The sequence below is a fragment of the Pyrgilauda ruficollis genome, unplaced genomic scaffold, assembly GCF_017590135.1.
Source record: "Pyrgilauda ruficollis isolate IOZ18807 unplaced genomic scaffold, ASM1759013v1 scaffold16, whole genome shotgun sequence".
NCBI classification, from domain to species: domain Eukaryota; kingdom Metazoa; phylum Chordata; class Aves; order Passeriformes; family Passeridae; genus Pyrgilauda; species Pyrgilauda ruficollis.
Window position 1 is genome coordinate 5,162,760 of NW_024514764.1, and position 17,362 is coordinate 5,180,121.

General features: G+C 37.6%; 1 protein-coding gene across 3 annotated transcripts in view; it reads right to left on the reverse strand.

Annotated features, from left to right (window-relative positions):
• LOC121350780 (transformation/transcription domain associated protein) overlaps nt 1–17,362 on the reverse strand; it is a 75,403-nt gene that overhangs the window by 50,736 nt on the left and 7,305 nt on the right. For 2 of the 3 annotated variants that reach the window (XM_041462431.1, XM_041462432.1), the window contains 18 exons: nt 17,017–17,155; nt 16,441–16,519; nt 15,310–15,544; nt 14,222–14,549; nt 14,011–14,108; nt 13,147–13,341; nt 12,417–12,608; nt 10,844–11,009; nt 9,335–9,591; nt 8,540–8,740; nt 6,543–6,721; nt 5,346–5,545; nt 4,376–4,593; nt 4,059–4,256; nt 3,372–3,632; nt 2,255–2,416; nt 1,848–1,944; nt 1,277–1,398 (listed from right to left, as the gene is read on the reverse strand). In XM_041462431.1, the coding sequence (XP_041318365.1) occupies nt 1,277–1,398; nt 1,848–1,944; nt 2,255–2,416; nt 3,372–3,632; nt 4,059–4,256; nt 4,376–4,593; nt 5,346–5,545; nt 6,543–6,721; nt 8,540–8,740; nt 9,335–9,591; nt 10,844–11,009; nt 12,417–12,608; nt 13,147–13,341; nt 14,011–14,108; nt 14,222–14,549; nt 15,310–15,544; nt 16,441–16,519; nt 17,017–17,155 (3,327 nt within the window). The remainder of the gene's footprint in view (nt 1–1,276; nt 1,399–1,847; nt 1,945–2,254; nt 2,417–3,371; nt 3,633–4,058; nt 4,257–4,375; nt 4,594–5,345; nt 5,546–6,542; nt 6,722–8,539; nt 8,741–9,334; nt 9,592–10,843; nt 11,010–12,416; nt 12,609–13,146; nt 13,342–14,010; nt 14,109–14,221; nt 14,550–15,309; nt 15,545–16,440; nt 16,520–17,016; nt 17,156–17,362) is intronic. The other variant, XM_041462433.1, reaches the window with a different exon arrangement.

A 17,362-nucleotide genomic window follows, 5' to 3' on the forward strand; every position in this document is an offset into this window, starting at 1 on the left:
GGGAAGCACTGAGGTATTTGTGACATACAGTAGGACATTCCATAAAATAATCAAGTAGGAGATCGTAATTACAGACAGACTGAAAAACTGCTACAGCTATAAATTAAATACACAGCTATGAACAAATTACTTAGACACTCTGTTAAGAGCTGCCTGTGAATCTGGCTGAAGGCAATAGAGCAAATTCCTATGTTACAATCTGCATGCATCCTGAGCAACAGAAAAGGTCAAAAGAGCCTGGCTGCAAGTAGCCAGAGAGAATATTTTCTGTCATAACCAAATATCCTGTGGGCAAGAGTTTATCCCAGGGGAAAAAAAAAACAATCAGACAAATCTGATGTATAGGTCAGAACAACCCCTATTTGCTACCCCTCAACCCAACTGTGTGTTAACAAGCCATAAATGATAAGTACATTCTCTCTCATGATCACAGTGACATGAAAAGTCACACAACCTCTGGCCAGTCAATGGCACAAACAAATGCAAACCACCAATATTACTGCAGTTACATTCTCTGTCCCATGTCAGCCCATCTACACAGCATTGCAAAGAGGTTGTAAGTAATTTCATTAGCTTTTTTTTTTTTTTTATTTAAAAGAATGGAATTAAAATCATGCTGAATCAGAATTAGGTACAGCTATTGAACAACAAATGGCAATGAAAGAATATCCTTTCCCTGTCCTTCCAGCTTTTAGAGATGATAATGTAGCATCCACAGGTCAGACAGGGCAGTGTAAGGCAGGGACACTAATTCTGACCTCAAACAGGACAGCCAGGGTCCTGTTCCTTAAGGTAACCATCACACTGTGATGCAGGTCTAACTCTGCTGTCCTGCTTTACTTTTCCAAAACCAACTATGGGATCTCCACCACTTCTTTTAGGAACACAAACAAAACATGGGAAGAGCTTTTACAATAGTGCCAAGCCTGCACATTTGCAAAACAGCTGAGAAGGACTAAAGCTATTTAGAAAAGAAGACTCATTTGCAAAGACTAGCCCAACAGAAAGAGAGAAAGACTGCACAGAAAGACTGAAAGATTAACTATGGTCCTTATCCAAAAGCTTATAATTCTTAATTGCAACCTGGATAATTCTTTATGGAAAAGTTCAAATCGCAAACAAACACATCTGACACAAACTTTTATCAGCATCACTAACAAAAGCTGAACAGAGCAACAGTATTTCCTGTAGAGAACTTTCCCAAGAAGTCTTGTACCAAGGAAGTAAAGCAGAGAGAACAATGGCCTCAAAAGGAATGTTGTTTGAATACAGTCACCTTTCTCATGCATGCTTCTCCTGCCTCCTGCAGCTCATTATTTGTTGAATTCAGTGCCTTGAAAAGTGCAGCAATGATCTTCTCTCTTGACTGAGGCAAGTAATTGCAGGCAGCTAGAGCATCTGCAAATATCAAAGTAAATTTGTTCTCTTTGTTAACTCAATTTCAAAGGAGAGAAGAAAATAAACCCTAATTCTACACTGCTTCTCTTATAGTTTCTTTTTATGTCATCTCAAATTGCAGACAGCTAAAGTATTGTATGCATTGCCAAAATCAACAGGCATCATAAAATAGTAAAAGAATGAGAATTCTATTAACATTCTATAGTTTTCCTAATACTTTATAACATAATTAATCTTAAAATATTTTGGGTTCCTTTCAGAAAACTGAATTCTAGTCATTAAAAAGGCAGCAATACTTTCCCATTATTCTCTCCATTAAACTGTAACCTCAGGAGAGCAGTCATCAGTCTTCCAGGGCTCAGGTTTTCTGCTGATCTCAGGAAGCAGACTGCCCATTGCTCACAAGGACACTTAACTGCATCAAGTCTTGTTTAGGATGTTTCACTTACTTAAGGCTGCAATTCGCAGAGGTACAAGTGATGGAAGACTTTTGTAGCAAGGCAGTTTCATTAGGGCAGCATCTTCAGCCTCACACAAATTCAGTAACTAGGAAAAAAACAAACAGTCATTTTAATATTGCTACTCACATTTGAAACACCACTATCTCACCCCCACCTTTACAGACAGCTTTTCATCTACAGCATTTTGTTTTTGTCTTAACTCAAAACCAGAGGATCTTCTGCATTGACTGCTGCAGTCAAAGCAGACTTCACTTGATGTTTCAAAAGAGAAATTCTTGCATTTCAGTCAAAGTTTAAAATGCAAAAAGAAAAATATGTATTTTTAACAATGAAAGTACTAATGCCATCATACAGAAGCATCTACATTCAAAGATGATAACATAAAAACAAAGTACCTCTGTGTAGAAAACCTTGTGTTCCACAACATTCAGATCCATTGTAAACAATCTGGGCTGCAGGGTTGTGCAAAATGTATTTCCCTCCATCAGGCCAATCTGGGCGTTTGCAGGTTGGTGCCGAAGCAAATGCTTTTTAGGAGGAACCATGTCCTGGAGTACCTACATGATGTAATTTAGATTACTGAATTAGCAGCTATTGAAATGACCCCACAGACCGAGAAGACCCCATTAGTCATGGCTCTAGGTTTCTATCCATTTCCTACTGTCGCTCCAGATGTGTCTTGAGCAAAAATTAAGCTAGAGGAAATTCTCTGAATTACTTTGATTCACAGTCAGTTTGCAAAACAGTTTAATTAATTACAGTAGCTGTAATTAATACATATTCTCTGTGAACAGATCTGTGATATTTAATAACTTCACACTAACATCATGAACAACAAAGAAATTCATAGACTGAAGCATTTCAAACAGTCAAGTAACAAGAATATTTTAAGCTCCTAAAACATCAGAAAACAAAAAAAGTTAGTGTAACTTTTTTCCATTACATCAACTTCTCACTTTCCTCATTAAACAGCTTTAGCAAAGATATAACTAGGGAGCTTCTCAGTATAATCTGGAATGTTGTCATGGCCCTTAAGACTTATGTGTATTCAATTCTCTTCCAAAAGACTAAACAATATCAGCTTTAAGGAGTATCCAGCCAAAAGCTATTCAACCAGCTTTGAATTTTATAGTCTCTTTCTGGATAGGGAAAGTCATAGCAATAATGCCACATATTTAGAGAATAACAAAACAGAGTATCAAAATGTACTGCAACATGGCCTAGCCTATGTCTGATTGGTGGCAGGATGGGCAGCCCATAATTTAAGGAAGTAAATCATCCTGAAGACAGCATAAATACTGGCTAAGAGTCAGGCAGAGCCTGTATGAATCTCTGTAGTGCTCCAGCCATTGTGTATGTTTGAACAACAAAACTTAGCAAATGACAAACATATGCTATCAAAACACTATGAACTTAATTCACTGGTATGCAAAAACATACCAAGAAAGCATTTCTGCAAATCCAAACTGGAAAACAACTTTAAGATGGGGTTCAGTAAATATTTCTGCTTACCTCTTTATGTGGCTCCATGATGACTGTGACACTTTTTCCAGTGACCTGTGCAAGCACCTGCAAGGAATGCATGGCTTGTTTTCTCACAGTGGAGTTTGGAGAGGTCACTTCTCGAACAAGGTCATGTGTGACATGATGGAAAGACTTTTCCTGTGCTGCAAGGATTTCTTCTGTTTTTTCTTCATCTTTTAAAGGAGTTGCACATCTAATCAAGAGCTGTTCTAATGTGGTCTTTGCCATAGCAACTGCTCCATTGGAAACCTGAGGCATCAGAGATCATTTTTATCAGCTAAGTACAGAACAAGGATCACAAATCTACACATTACTCATCAACTTAGAATTTTATTTTGATGAATCCTGTGATTTTGATTTCCAACTAAGCTTAGGGATTCCGTGGTAAGTGACAGTGAATCTGTGTTCTTTTGTGATCTACACGCACATTTCTACTCTGAAAGCAGCAAGTGTAGTCTCAAAAACTTCAGCAAAGTTAAGTGGAAAAATCTGACCTAATTTCTAACTTCAGATCTTGAATTGAGTTAAAATGACTAGAATTCACTAACTCTTGCAGGTAAAACGCATTCTGAAGTTCAGCAAAATCAAGATTACTAAGAGTTCAATCTGTGTGAATTTAAGGCCAGAAATTTTCCCCACACTATTTGACAAAATTCAATTTGATAAAATTCATACCTCTCCAGTTAGGTCCATCATAACAAAGAGAAGTGCCTTCAGGAAAGTCTGCTGGTTCTGGAGGACCCAGATCAGTGGCAGCCGTTCCATAAGAAATTTAATGGACACAACACCTCCTAGTTTAGCATACCAAGCTTGCTCGTAACAGCAAGCACATAAACGTTCCACAATGTATGAAAACAAGGGAAGCTGACAAGCCTGGAAACAAAGAAATTGTCAGTCTCCTTTTCTCAGCTTACTGGTAGACTACAAAATTTTAGAAGCAAAATGGCATTGGCTGAAACTCAATCATTTCAATACACTTTTGAAAATCTTACCCTTTCCTTCGAACCCAAGATGATGCTTGCAACATCAAATATCACTGCTAGGGCCACCTCTCCTATTTTGCAGAGCTCCTTCTCCTCATATGCCATGCAGATGGCTATGGCATCAATAAGCACCAAGGGATCCATGCCTTTTGACCCATTTTCTTCACTGTGAAACATAGCTGTGCTAGGCTGGCTCCCAACCTGATAGCACTGCAGCAAGAAAGGACCTGGAATTTGTAACAGGGAATGGGAGGGGAGGGAAAATAAAGACAAAACAATGGATATTTCAATATGAATAGTCTTTTAATTAGATTTTACTACTCCTCGGACTAGCTGATGGCAAAACCAGTAAGCCCTGTGCCTATTTGCATATAAATGGATTATAAGGCATCCTTCACTTCTAGAAGGAAAAAAGATTACATCTACTTGAACATTTTCTTCTATACACTAGACTATGCACTGCAAGAAGATTAATTAAAAATGAAGAATCAGTTACATTAATGTGACAATGAAGAGTGATATGCTTATAATATGCCTTTTACCAAATTATTTGTCATACAGCCCAAACAAAAACTTTTCTTCTTGGATATAAGACACTGCAATGCTCCAGCATTTACTTAGTTCCCCTAAAGGTCCTTCAAAACCACAACTGGAAACAACCTAATTAAAGACCATCTGCAAATAGTACTGTGAGTATTATGTTACACAAACGCTTTGGAACTGTATAAGCTGTTCCATGCTGCAATTATTTCATTGCTGTAGCATTTACAGAGCATTATTAGGTAACTGACTGCCTTTTAAAATTTGTTTAATAATTCCCACTGCTCTAAAGAATTAAAACACAATTCGACCGTCAAACAAAAATCCAGTGCAGTTACCCAGACGCAACTGCAATATTGTGATTTTTAAAACAAGCAGCTGTGTGTAAAAGCACCGAGCTGTGCCCAGGAGGCCGCAGGAGCTGCGTGCCCTCACTCACCGCACTGCTGAGCCACGGCCACCATGGTGTAGTGGCGGATGAGGCTGGCCACGAAGGGCAGGGCGCTGGGCCGCAGGTCCTTGATGACGGCCGACATGAAGGCCCCGGTCAGGGCCTGCTCGAACGTCTTGCGCGCCGGGGTGTCCTGGGCCTTGTAGCGGTGCGAGATGATCACGCTGGGGATGGATTTCTCTGTGAAGCTGAAACACAAGGTTGTGCTCAACAGAGCCCCGAACTGCAGCACCCCCAGCTCAAACTGCATTCAAAGTTTGCTGTCCATATCTAACTCCTTCTCCACCTCCTGTTTTCCCCTCTTTTTGGTAGAGCTAGACCAGTTTGCTCAGTACGAATTAATTTTGTCAGCCACTGGTCTCCAGCATGATGGATAGCTCAATTTCATCAGGAACATTTAAAGAGAGTGGTTCAGAAGAAGCCACGTATGTACAATAATAGGTATACAGGCTTCGCACTGCAACTCAATTACAGAATGTCATTTTCAATATTTTGACATTTTTCCCGTTTTTAAAATGACATTTGATTTTAATCTTGAATGATTGAAACATTATTTATCAAATCACTGCCCAACAAAACTTATTCATTGCAAAGCTATATTTATGTCAAATCTAACAAGCCCAAACTGTGAAAGCTACTATGCTCTTTAGCTACACTTACTGCATTGCAAGAGTCAAAGTCAGCCCACACTTCTTGGGCAAAAGATGTTAAGGTTGTCTAAAAGCAATAAACTCGTGAAATATCAATGACTAAAATTGCAAAACATGTAACAAAAGCTCCAAGAAAAGGCTCCCACACCAAGATAAACAGAGGCTGCGTGTGACTATGCTATAGCTTAGTCACTAAATGAAACTGAATTTTGTCTTTCACTTCAGTAAAAGCTTACATGTACATACAAAATGTCACAATCTAAATGAATCTCTAAAATACAATTAAGCACCAGAATATTCCAATTATTTAAATATATGAAACTAAAATTAATCATATTGATCATATGTAATAGATTATACACTGGGCTGTAATTAGGGAAAGAAAATTAAACTATGAAACATTAACATGTCACTGGCATTAAAAAACATGCTAACAAAACTCCTTTTCACCAGCAGGCAAAAACCCCATGAATTGCACAGACTAATTATTGTCTCTAAACTAGATTGCTCCAAAGACACCATAAATTTTACATACACATTTACGTTTAGAGAATTGTCATACTTGGGGTGTGCAAGGAGCTGGTACAATGCATGTTTGTTATCATCCAGGCTCATCATGGCCACCAGGAAGCACTTGATGACCTCCCAGGCCTGCCTGCGGTAATAGGGCTCCGTGTTGGCGCTCTTCAGACAGTCCAGGGCCGTCTCGATTGCCTGGAATGGGACAAGAGAATCCACACACCTCTTACTCTTGGCATTTACCATAAGGTCATTAATCAAGGGAATGGCATCATTAATATATATATTAAAAGTAGCTTTCAAAGTAGGCACAGGTTGGAGTGCCCAAGTTAGGAAATGCAGAGAGGGCCTGAGAGTGTGGCTTGAAAATGCCATGGTGTTTTCTGTGGTTTTGTACTTGCTGAGTTTCATGGCAAATATCTCCATGGTCAGAAAGCATTTTAAGTTATGAGTGACGTAAACCCTCACTGTGTCCCTCCCCTTTCCCAAAAAGTAATTTCCCTTGTCTTCCCTTCAGCAATAATTGCTGTGTCTAATCCCTTTATACTGTATGTATACAATGCATTTATACCCATATATAAATGGTACCTTTCCATGCATGATGAAACGTCCCTGCAAGCAACTTCTAAACACCAGTTATTTAATGGAAATAGTACTCTTCCATTGCAAGAAGATTTAATACATTCCAGAATACTTCTAATCAATCTTTTAAGACATTAAGATGATTAAAAAAGGGGAGTACATCTCTTTGGGAAATTTCTATTTTGTGCTTATATATATAAAGATAATACATAAAAGTACAACCGCCTGATTTCTATCCTTCTCCCACAAAAGACAGGAAGATAAATGAGATGGCATTAAGTTAAAAAATAATGCACAAATTGTTCTGGAATGCATAAAAAAAGGAATTATCAATTGCAAGTAAAATCTAACCATCCATGCTTATTAAGTTTATGCAGAAAAAGCCCCTGCTACAAAGTGGGCATTTTCCTTCCCTAGCATTTCCACTTACTTAAGATATTGTCATCCTAAGTTTTTATCACAGGAATGAAAAGAAAAATTAGTTTTGTACAAGCCACAAAAGTCTACCAAGGCATTAAAAGAAAACAAGGATTTCTTGTTTTCAATTTATTCCACTTTTTTTTTTCATTTTTACTTTGGCATTTCCTTTTCTTAGATACAAAGTGTTCAGTAGATAACATTTTCTTGGTCAACATCGAGCAGCGGAAGATTGCTCCATATCAATGCCAGATGCTAAAATCCTTTGGAAAACTTAGTTTTAATTAAGCCTAGCAGGACAGGTAAATGTCAGCAACTACAGTATTTATACATATTCAATAAATCAGCTTCAGTACAGCTGAAATCAGTAGAGAAATCAGTAAATCTGCATTTTAAGAATCACTTTTCCAAGCTATTTTTAATCCTGTTGGCTGGATGGAGCCAGAGAGCCGCTGTCAGTGAAGAAAATTGCTTATCACATTCAGATGGTATCTACTTATGAAAGTCTAATTGAAAAGGTAAGTCTTAAAACTCTACAGACCAAATTATCTCCAAATCCAGCTTCAGTCTCAGAAATTAGATTGCTGTAATTAGTGAGAACTAAGCACTTGTGATACACCATTACTGCCAGATGAAAGCCAGTACAGTACAAAGTGCTTCTAGAGACAACAAACAAAACCAAATCACTGGAGTCATGAGAATAACCACCACTGAAGAACTTCTACAGTAAATTTCTGATACATTTCAAAAAGCAAATAGGGACTTTTAGATGAGATTCCTGCTCCTAACCTAAGCAATATACCAGGAGTTCCAACCTTACCCATTCTGTGAAAACATTTATTTGGGCCAGTTTAGCTCCCTAGCCTATCACTTTGTAAGAGCAGTACAGCATGCCTAAATCTGTCATTTTGGGGGTGAAATCTTACACAGTTTATAGAAGAAATCAAGAAAGAACTTCCAGACAGATATTTTTAAAGTTAGTTTCTCAGCATTGGAAGTAATTTAAGCCCTTACCTTTTCCATTGGGAGCTGAATGGATGCTTTACAGTCTGAAAATTCAATTGTAATACTGGGTCCTTGGATTTCTGTGACCACATATTGTAGTTTCTGTGATTCCTTCAACATCTTCCTGTTACTTCCACCAAATTTCCCAAGCACACGATAAGCCACATGGGAGATGCTGTCAGCAGGATTGCGCAGGGTTCGCCACAGAGCCTGGGGGTTTAAGGTACATGGGCAGGCCAGGCTTACTCCAACATTGTTCAATTTGTAATGTAAAAAAAAAGTCAAGGAAAACACTTGATTCTTGTATTTGGGTAACTGACCCTGCATAAGTTCCTTATCAAGGCTGAGTATCAGCAGTCTCAGTTCATAACAGCCTAAGTGCTTTGTAACAAGGTAGTCCTAAATGCAGTTCGAGATTTAGACTACTGTCATCAGCTACAAAATTTTTGCTATCTTGGAGTGTAGTTTCATGTTTATGATAAATATTAAACAACATTGTTAATTTAAAAAGCAGGCCAGTTAAGGCTGAACTGAATTAAGCTCAGAGCTAGTTTTGAAATATAGAAGCTAATAAAGTAAATAGAATGTAACCATTTAACAAAGTATATAGGAGAAACAATTAATTCACTTCTAAATTTTCATAGTTTTGGCACAACACCAACTATCCTTCTACACTCACATCAGACTGGTATGGGTTTCATGACAGATTTTTCATGTTTTTGTAACCAAAGCTTCACGCAAATTTCTGATATTCTTCAGCAAATCAATGACCTCTTGTGGTCTAAGAGGAAACAACACATTTACCTGCATGAGCTCAGCTCGAACTGGCTGAATGTGGTCATACAGAAAGTCTGGCTGCAAGTTATCCACACACAATTCCAGAGTTCTTAAGCCCTGGCTAACCAGGGTCTGGGATCCATTGAGGGCTGACACCAAGGGGTCCATGAGCATTGGCAGATAAGGCAGCAGCGAGCTCAGACGAACGGGCACAGTGAGGCAGAGCTCCACAAACAAGTCTTTCATGTGCTGTTTGTGAAGGCCACTTTGCAACATATTAAGTCCTGAAAGTTATGGATAAGTTATACACTCACAGGAAAAAGACAGTCCACAGTTTGCTGTTCAAAATTGCTATTTCCTCAATTCAGAAGAGCCTGACGTCTTTAAACACTGTAGAGCTTACAGCTCTGTAAAGAATGGATTTACAAAATATTAATACCATTCATTATTCTAACTTACATCTAAGGATGTCAGGCAGTGAATGCCTTTTTTATGTACACACATATAGAAGAAAAAGCACCTCTACATATTTTAAAGTTTAATATTAGACTCAATAAGGCAGTATTTGAATACTGCAGATAGAAAAGAAAAAAGATAATTTGACTCAAACCTCAGCCTTGTAACAATAAAAAATAAACCCTCACAGAACTTTTTTTAAAATATTTTGAATCCTGGAAAGAAACATTCAGTGAGTTCAAGCGCATTAATTGCCCCATACAGACTAAGCACACTCCCCAAGTGATTTTTCTCCCCATAAAGATTTAGATCTCCCCATAAAGATATAGACATAGTCTATAAATCTACTGACATGAGTTTTACATAATGATTCATTGATAACATATATATTTGCTAACTACAATAAAAACTGTCCCTACAGCTGTAGATCTGAACCAGTCTACAGTCCTGGAATAGTTCTGATTAGCTTGTCCTTAGGTTTAAATAGCCCTCCACATTTTCTTGCTCACTCTCAGTATTTCTGGAACACAGTTCTTGCAAGCATAAATGCTCAATTAATCAAACTGATTGTTATTTCCATTTCTCTTTGCAGTCTAGCACTACTTGAATTTCTATTTATCATGCCCTTGCAGGTGCACACACATGCCCTAAATTGCAGAACAGTCAGAGCTTCACTGCCGTGCTCTCCCCACAAAACCAGCAATGGCCTGGCAACGTTGCTTCGCCTACTCACTCATCCCCCAAACGCTTTATGCCAACAAAGTTACCCACTGCAAAAAAAAAACCAAACAAGTAAAAGAAACAAACAAGAAAACCCCAGCAGCCCCACAATGAAAAGAAGAAAAACAAGCAGCAGAAATTGTGACACAGCCAAAACTATGGAGCCTGAAGCAGCTGATAGTAAATGAAAACAAGCACACTCAAGGTATTTTAATCAATCACTGAACTCAAAATCAGAAGCTACTTATCAGAGGTAGGGTTTTAGTTTTGAGTGATTTTCAACTACATAATATAACTTTATTACTACTATTCACATAAAAAAATCAGAAGCTGGAGCAGGGAAGGAAGGTGTTGCTCTACCTTGCAGTAAGTTTGGTAACAGCGGCAAGAATTCTTGGTATAACAGATCATGACTGCCTCCTCCAATAGATCTGAACAGTGCTCTGAGCAGCAGGAAATAGTTATAGGGCTCTTTGGCAGTCTGTGCAAGTTCCATAGAGCTGTTCACAATCTTGTGCAAGTGTGGCTATAAAGAAAATAAAGTTTGAGGATTAATAAAATATCAATTTTCTCATCATCATACTGTACAAGAGTTTAGCATGGGATTCTGCAAATCTGACACAATGAGGAAATATTTCCTCTCAAGTATCTGGGAAGGGGGAGCAGAAATCTGAGGTGTCAGAATGAAAGAGAGGACACCTAACAATATTAATTTACCCATGATCTAATTTCATTGTTAGTTCTTAATTTTTGTGAATGCTAAAATTTCATTTTGAAAGCAAACTCTCTCAAGTAAAAAAGGCTATGGAGCTGGTGGCCTTGAGCAGAGGACATGAACATCTTGCAAGATTCATTAAAAATAGTTGATAAATACCAGTATTCTCATGGACCAGAGACAAAAAGCAACATGTCTGGATATTATTAACATCTAAAAAGCTTTCTACATTGCTATGCAAATGCTGCAAACAGCCTTCATCATTCAATTAAATTGTCTGCCCAAGGCCCCTACCATTCATCCTACAGAAACAAAACAAAGTAACAGAAGCATGAAACTGTGAAGGTAGTAAATTACACTCTTTAAACTTCATCACCATCTTATAAAATCCAAATGACCTTGATTCTGATGACAAACTGCAAGAATTAAAGGAAGATTATATGAATATTGCTTCATATTACTGTTAATTTTCAAAGATTCTGGGAAATTGGTAATCCCCCTCTGTTCTACAGTTACCTGTATCAGAAATTTTGTTTGGTACAAAGTACAAGGAATTAAAACAAGAGAAGGTATGGGAGAACAATCAGTGTTCCATTAAATTCTTAATGTCTTTTCTAGATACAGGCAGCTGCTGCTTTTATGAGGAAAGTGCACTCTTGCTACAAGCTCAGCATTTCTAAATTCACTGAATAATGAGATGATCTCATCAACATAAATAGACCCTTGGAATAGATAATGTCAGTAGAAAGAATAGCATTCCTATAAGCCCAGATTTCCCAAGAGCATAAAAAAATCTAACTCAAGAGGTCCACGTCACTGAATGTGACATGAGTGAACAAGATTCACCAACACACAAAAAAGTGCTTTCAATCCAAGCAAAACTCTTAAGTTAATACAAAGGGAGAAAATATGCAAGAATTTGTGCATGTCCTGACCATGAAGTTACATGGGCTTATAGCAATCACAGACCACAGTCATGTATCAGCCATTTATACTCAGAATTAGTACATCACTCCATAGTTTCAAACATGAAGAAAATATTCACAGAAACCATCTCTCATAAACAAGACAACGTACTTGGAATTTGGGAAAAAAAAAATGGAGATGTGTCACAAATAGTGCTTCAAACATTAAATTACTCTCAAATGTTAGACTGTGCACAACTCTTAGGAGTGTTGTTTTTAAAGCAGGCTTATTTTTAAAACAAATGACCTTTACCTTCAGCATTTGCTCATTTTCAGCTGCAAATAGTGAAACTGAGCCAAAAACTAACTTGAACAGCTTGAGATACAGATTGGAGAGTTCCACATTAGAGCCCATTTCTGGCAGACGATCCAGAAGATACTCCACCAAAATGGTTGCAAAGAGAGCAGAGGTAGTAGGGTTTGCCAAGAAAGAATTGGCAACAATCTATAAAAGGAGATCACAAAGAACTTATTACTACTGTAATAAAAAGAACAAAAGGATAAATGCACTATCCATTTAAAAAAAACCTAAGACAAATTTCTTTCCCCATCTCCGCTGCTACCCAAATGATTCTGTTTGTCCTCAGTGGAAAACAACCATGTGTGTAGCTTAATGCTGAAGTCTCAGGTTAGATTTTAAATGGATATTATAGGATTTGCATTCTGTAAAATAGTAGAACATTAGCACAACAAGCTGAACAAAACAACAAGTCCATAATGCTCAGTACTTTTCAAGAATGAATCCCATTCATATCTTCTAAACTGAAGTATTCGTGTTTGTATTGCATCACTTAGGTAAGGTTTTTTGAAAACCCATTTTTACATTATTTTCATAGACTACTCTTTATATAGACTGCTTCAAATCTCACATGCTAATTTCAATATCAATATTTATAATTCTACATCAGTCATGTGTACCTCAAGGCATAAGCTCTTTCCTACATGCTGCTCATTATCAATGTAAAAAGTAAACAGCAACATACCTGAAGAGCATAGTTTTTAGAGATCCTCTCCACCATATAAGGAACAGTAGTTTGAAAGATTTCTTTAAAAGTTAAAGGGTTCATCATTGTGAACACACCAGCAAAATGCTCCAGAACCTCCTTTTCCTCTTTCATCCTGACTGTCTGACAGTTTGCTACTCGAACATATGTCTGCCCATTTCCTGCTATTTGCACCTACAGCAATGGAGAAAACACATACACTGGTTACAGAATTTGAGTAGCTCAGTCTCCATTATTCTTAAAATAGCTTTTGAAAGTAACCGAGATGTTATGGGTTTTACATGCAAGCCCCCACAAACAGAAGTTGGGCACAAGAGCCAACCATGACAAAAATACTAAAAATACAAAAATTGAGTGTTTTCAGAACAGATTTTAAAACTGGGAAGTTAGAAATGGAGAAAAACAACAGCAGGAGATATCAGTGTATTTTTAAATTACTTAATACCCAATCAAACACATTTACATTTCATTAGTGCTTTGTGTAACTACAGAAAACACAGACACGTGAATGCTTCAACTGTTAGCTAAACTACCTCTTTCAAGGAAAGATTTAATTCACTACATGAAAGACAATTATTTGCAGTCTGACCTGCCTGCATGAACAGACAAAAATGGCTGTTGAGAAAATAACCTGTTGCTTGCAAATAGTAAGTACGTTGAAATTCACTTTTGAAATTAATTCTTCATATTGAGCATTTCTCAATAGTTGTGGTACCAATTAAAGACTTAGTGAAAATATACTATATGTGTAATCTCTGTTTTAGCTGACAAATAAATCCTTATTAAAAGATGTAACATACAGTAACTGTACAAATAGAAATGCTGTGTGGGCAGGTTACATACCTGATAAATATCTAACGCTTGCATTGCATATTTCACCAGTTTTATATAGATTTGAGTCTCCTTAGGTTGTAACTGCTTATTAGGAATGAATTGTGCTTCTGAAAGAAGAATAAGATAGTTAAGCATTAAAAATACTATTTGCTTTCATTCTAGAGAGGCTTTTTTTCTGCAGAGTTATGAGAGATAAATGCAATTAAATATGCAGTTTTACCACCAGGAGCTTTGCACGAGGTGATGCCCCACGTGATCGTCTTGACCCCACAGACCAAAGTTTTCACTAAGCTCCGGCAATCCGTGACCTGAAATGTCTGCTTGTCTTCTTTTTCTTTCTCCCCTTGTTTTTCAAACACAGGTACAGGTGCAGGGGCCACGGGAGTGGCTGGGGCAGGAGATGGGACAGGAACAGGGGCTGCATTTGCTGCTGTGGGCACTCCAGGTAAGGCAGCTTCAGCCGCCCCCAGCTCGGACTGGGGCTTGCACTTCTTAAAGATGACAGACAGCTGGTAGCGTGCTATGGTGTGGAATTTCAGAACAAACACCTAAGGCAAAGGAGGAGAGGCAGATCAAACAGCAGGGAGGGGGGAAAGAAAAAGAAAACAAGTTGCTTCTTCAAAAATCATCCTAAATTTAATAGCACTGGTATTTCAAATCAGCAGACTGAGATCAATAAAACTTTCAGCTATTTTTGAAGTCATTCAAATGACAGCAAACATTTTTAAGTGTATCAATAAACTAGTTTGCCTTCTTCAAACATCTAGTGCATCCCTGATTTTCAAAAATACAAAAAAAATCATTCCATATAAAGATCCTTAAAAAGGATCATTAGGTCTTCAAAGAGCAGATATTTCTAATTGTACAGATTGTATTGTGCCATGCCAAGGACCTGTGCAAAGACCCTCTTTCAGGGCTTAAAAAAAAAAACACACCAAAAAGCACATCCATAACTGGAAGGCATTAAAAAATACAATTCTTGCATACTTCTACACAACAAAAAAAAATTATAACTAAAGTTTAAAATAAAATTATTTTTAAAAACCCAAGCTACTCAAAACAGGCATCAAATTTCCTGCTTTGAAACTAACCACTGAATGAAGCTGAGTTGACAAAGCATCTCCACTACACTTGAGATATTATCCCAGCTGCAGAGCATTTTAAAGAGCCCTCCTGTGAAGCACTGAAGTGAAATACAGTACACAGGCTGTTCCTATATATTCCCATTTCTGAAGGAGAATGTGATTGACAACACACTACAAAACAGGGTATCCAAGCAATTATCAAATGCTTTAAACAAATCAATACCTCCAGCATTCTCATAAGGATGTCTCTACCATTTCCATTTTCCTGTTCACTTTTAGAGCGGATACAGTCTACCAAATTTAGCAGGAGCTTGCAAGACATGGTCTGGATACTGCTTGGCAAGGATTCATCATCAATGTTCTTGGCAAACAGCTGGACAGCCAGGGAGAGGTCATTGAGAGGCAAATGCTGCCGGACGTGATGCACCAGGTCTGCCAGGGTGCTGTATGCAAGGGGTCTACAGCCAAAACAAGGAACGAGGAAAACACATTGAGCACAACTAAAAATGTTCTTAATTTGACTAAACAAATAGTTACTGCCTGGAGGTACTTCCAAATTTCTCAATGTAAGTTTTCTATTTCCATATGCAAACCCAGAGTTCACAAGGCTTTTTCAGTTACACAAGGGAATTTACCCTGTGCAATTTAACCAATGATGCAGCAATCTATCCTACAATTGTGGTACTGCTTCTCTGATCTTTCTTCCTTCACTGCAGAACACCCCACCACATATTTTCATCTACGTGCAGTTAACATGCATGTTAGCCACATTCTGAGCAGTGCTGGTAATCTGTTTCATAATTAATCATAAATTAATATAGCAGAGAAAATACTTCTAAATCTAATACATGTTGTCAATAAGGTACACTTGATACTTAGAGAAAAAGAAGTTCAGATTTAGACTATTGAAGACATAGAAAGTTAGGTATTCTCTCCATTTACTTTTTCAGTTGCAAACATGTATGTTTTAAAGTATTCATTGACAAAACAGTTTAAATCTCATTCAGATTTTACACCAGATATAAGATTTAAAATGTTTCATGAAATATTGGGCAGATACTGAGTTGGTTTCTCTGTTTTGGTCATCCTCCACAATTCAAAAAACTGAAATCATCTTCATTCACCCATTTCTCTTATTTTGCCCTACACTCACATTACCATGCTGTGCCATGAAAGTGTTAAACAAAAGCCACCATTACAGGAGCAGAAGCTCTGCCAATAAAACAATCCAGTAAAATTAGTTACTGGAAGCGAAGATTTAGGACCCTATACAGAAGCTGCTGTAAATATTAATAATTTCCAAAGTAAGCAGCCCTGGCAGGCACTCAGATCATTACTCTGAACTTTCTCATACCTCAGCGTCTCCCGGGCAGTGTATCCAGAGCCAATCAGTATAGATTCATCAAACAGCTTGTCCATGCATGGAATAAACTCTAGAATTTAAAAAACAGAAAAATTAAAAAGCCATACACAACAATTGGCAAAGGAAATAATCAAAATAAGATAGTTAAGCATTAGACCATTTAACTTCAGTATTTAAACCTGAAGTTAGAAAGTGATTTTATCCCCAAATTAATTCCTGAAGCTTATAAAAGGCAGCACCATTTACAAGGAAATTTCCAAACAATCTCTTATGACTGTCTACTCCACTGACACTTGCCCCTTGAGTAACACTGCAGTACCCAGTCAAAGCCAATTACATTTGCAAAGAGAAAAAATGTGCTCAGGTTATTTACAACTTTGAAAAACTTTTTGTATATAACTAATGAGTTACTGGAAATGACAAATTGGGCAACCCTGCACACAACAATTCTATTTGGCCTGGCATCTTGTGATAGTCCAATATAAATAAGTAATATGCCTCTAAAATTGACAGCAATGGCAGAAATCTTTCCAGTTTACAGGTACACTTATAAAGAGTGCTACATACGGCTCCTCAGGTCTGTTGTGAGGATGTGCTTAGCAGCAATCAGGAGCTCCTTCCTGAGGTGTGCTGTTTCAGCTGGACAATTGGAGAGCAGCTGCAACATTCCTTTTACCATTTGCTGAGAATATTTAGCCACTAATTCCTGCAACAAAAAAAGAGTAACATGAGTACAACTACTAAAATGCTCTATTCTTAAAGTTTGTGTTACATTGGCAAAATAGTACTCCATTAAAATTCACTAGTTTCTCTTGCAAAATCTGATCCTAAAACTAAAACACAGTAGTCATTCCATAAATGCCCAGGGAGGGGGAATGGCACATTTTTACTCTGTATTCACATGAGGAAACTT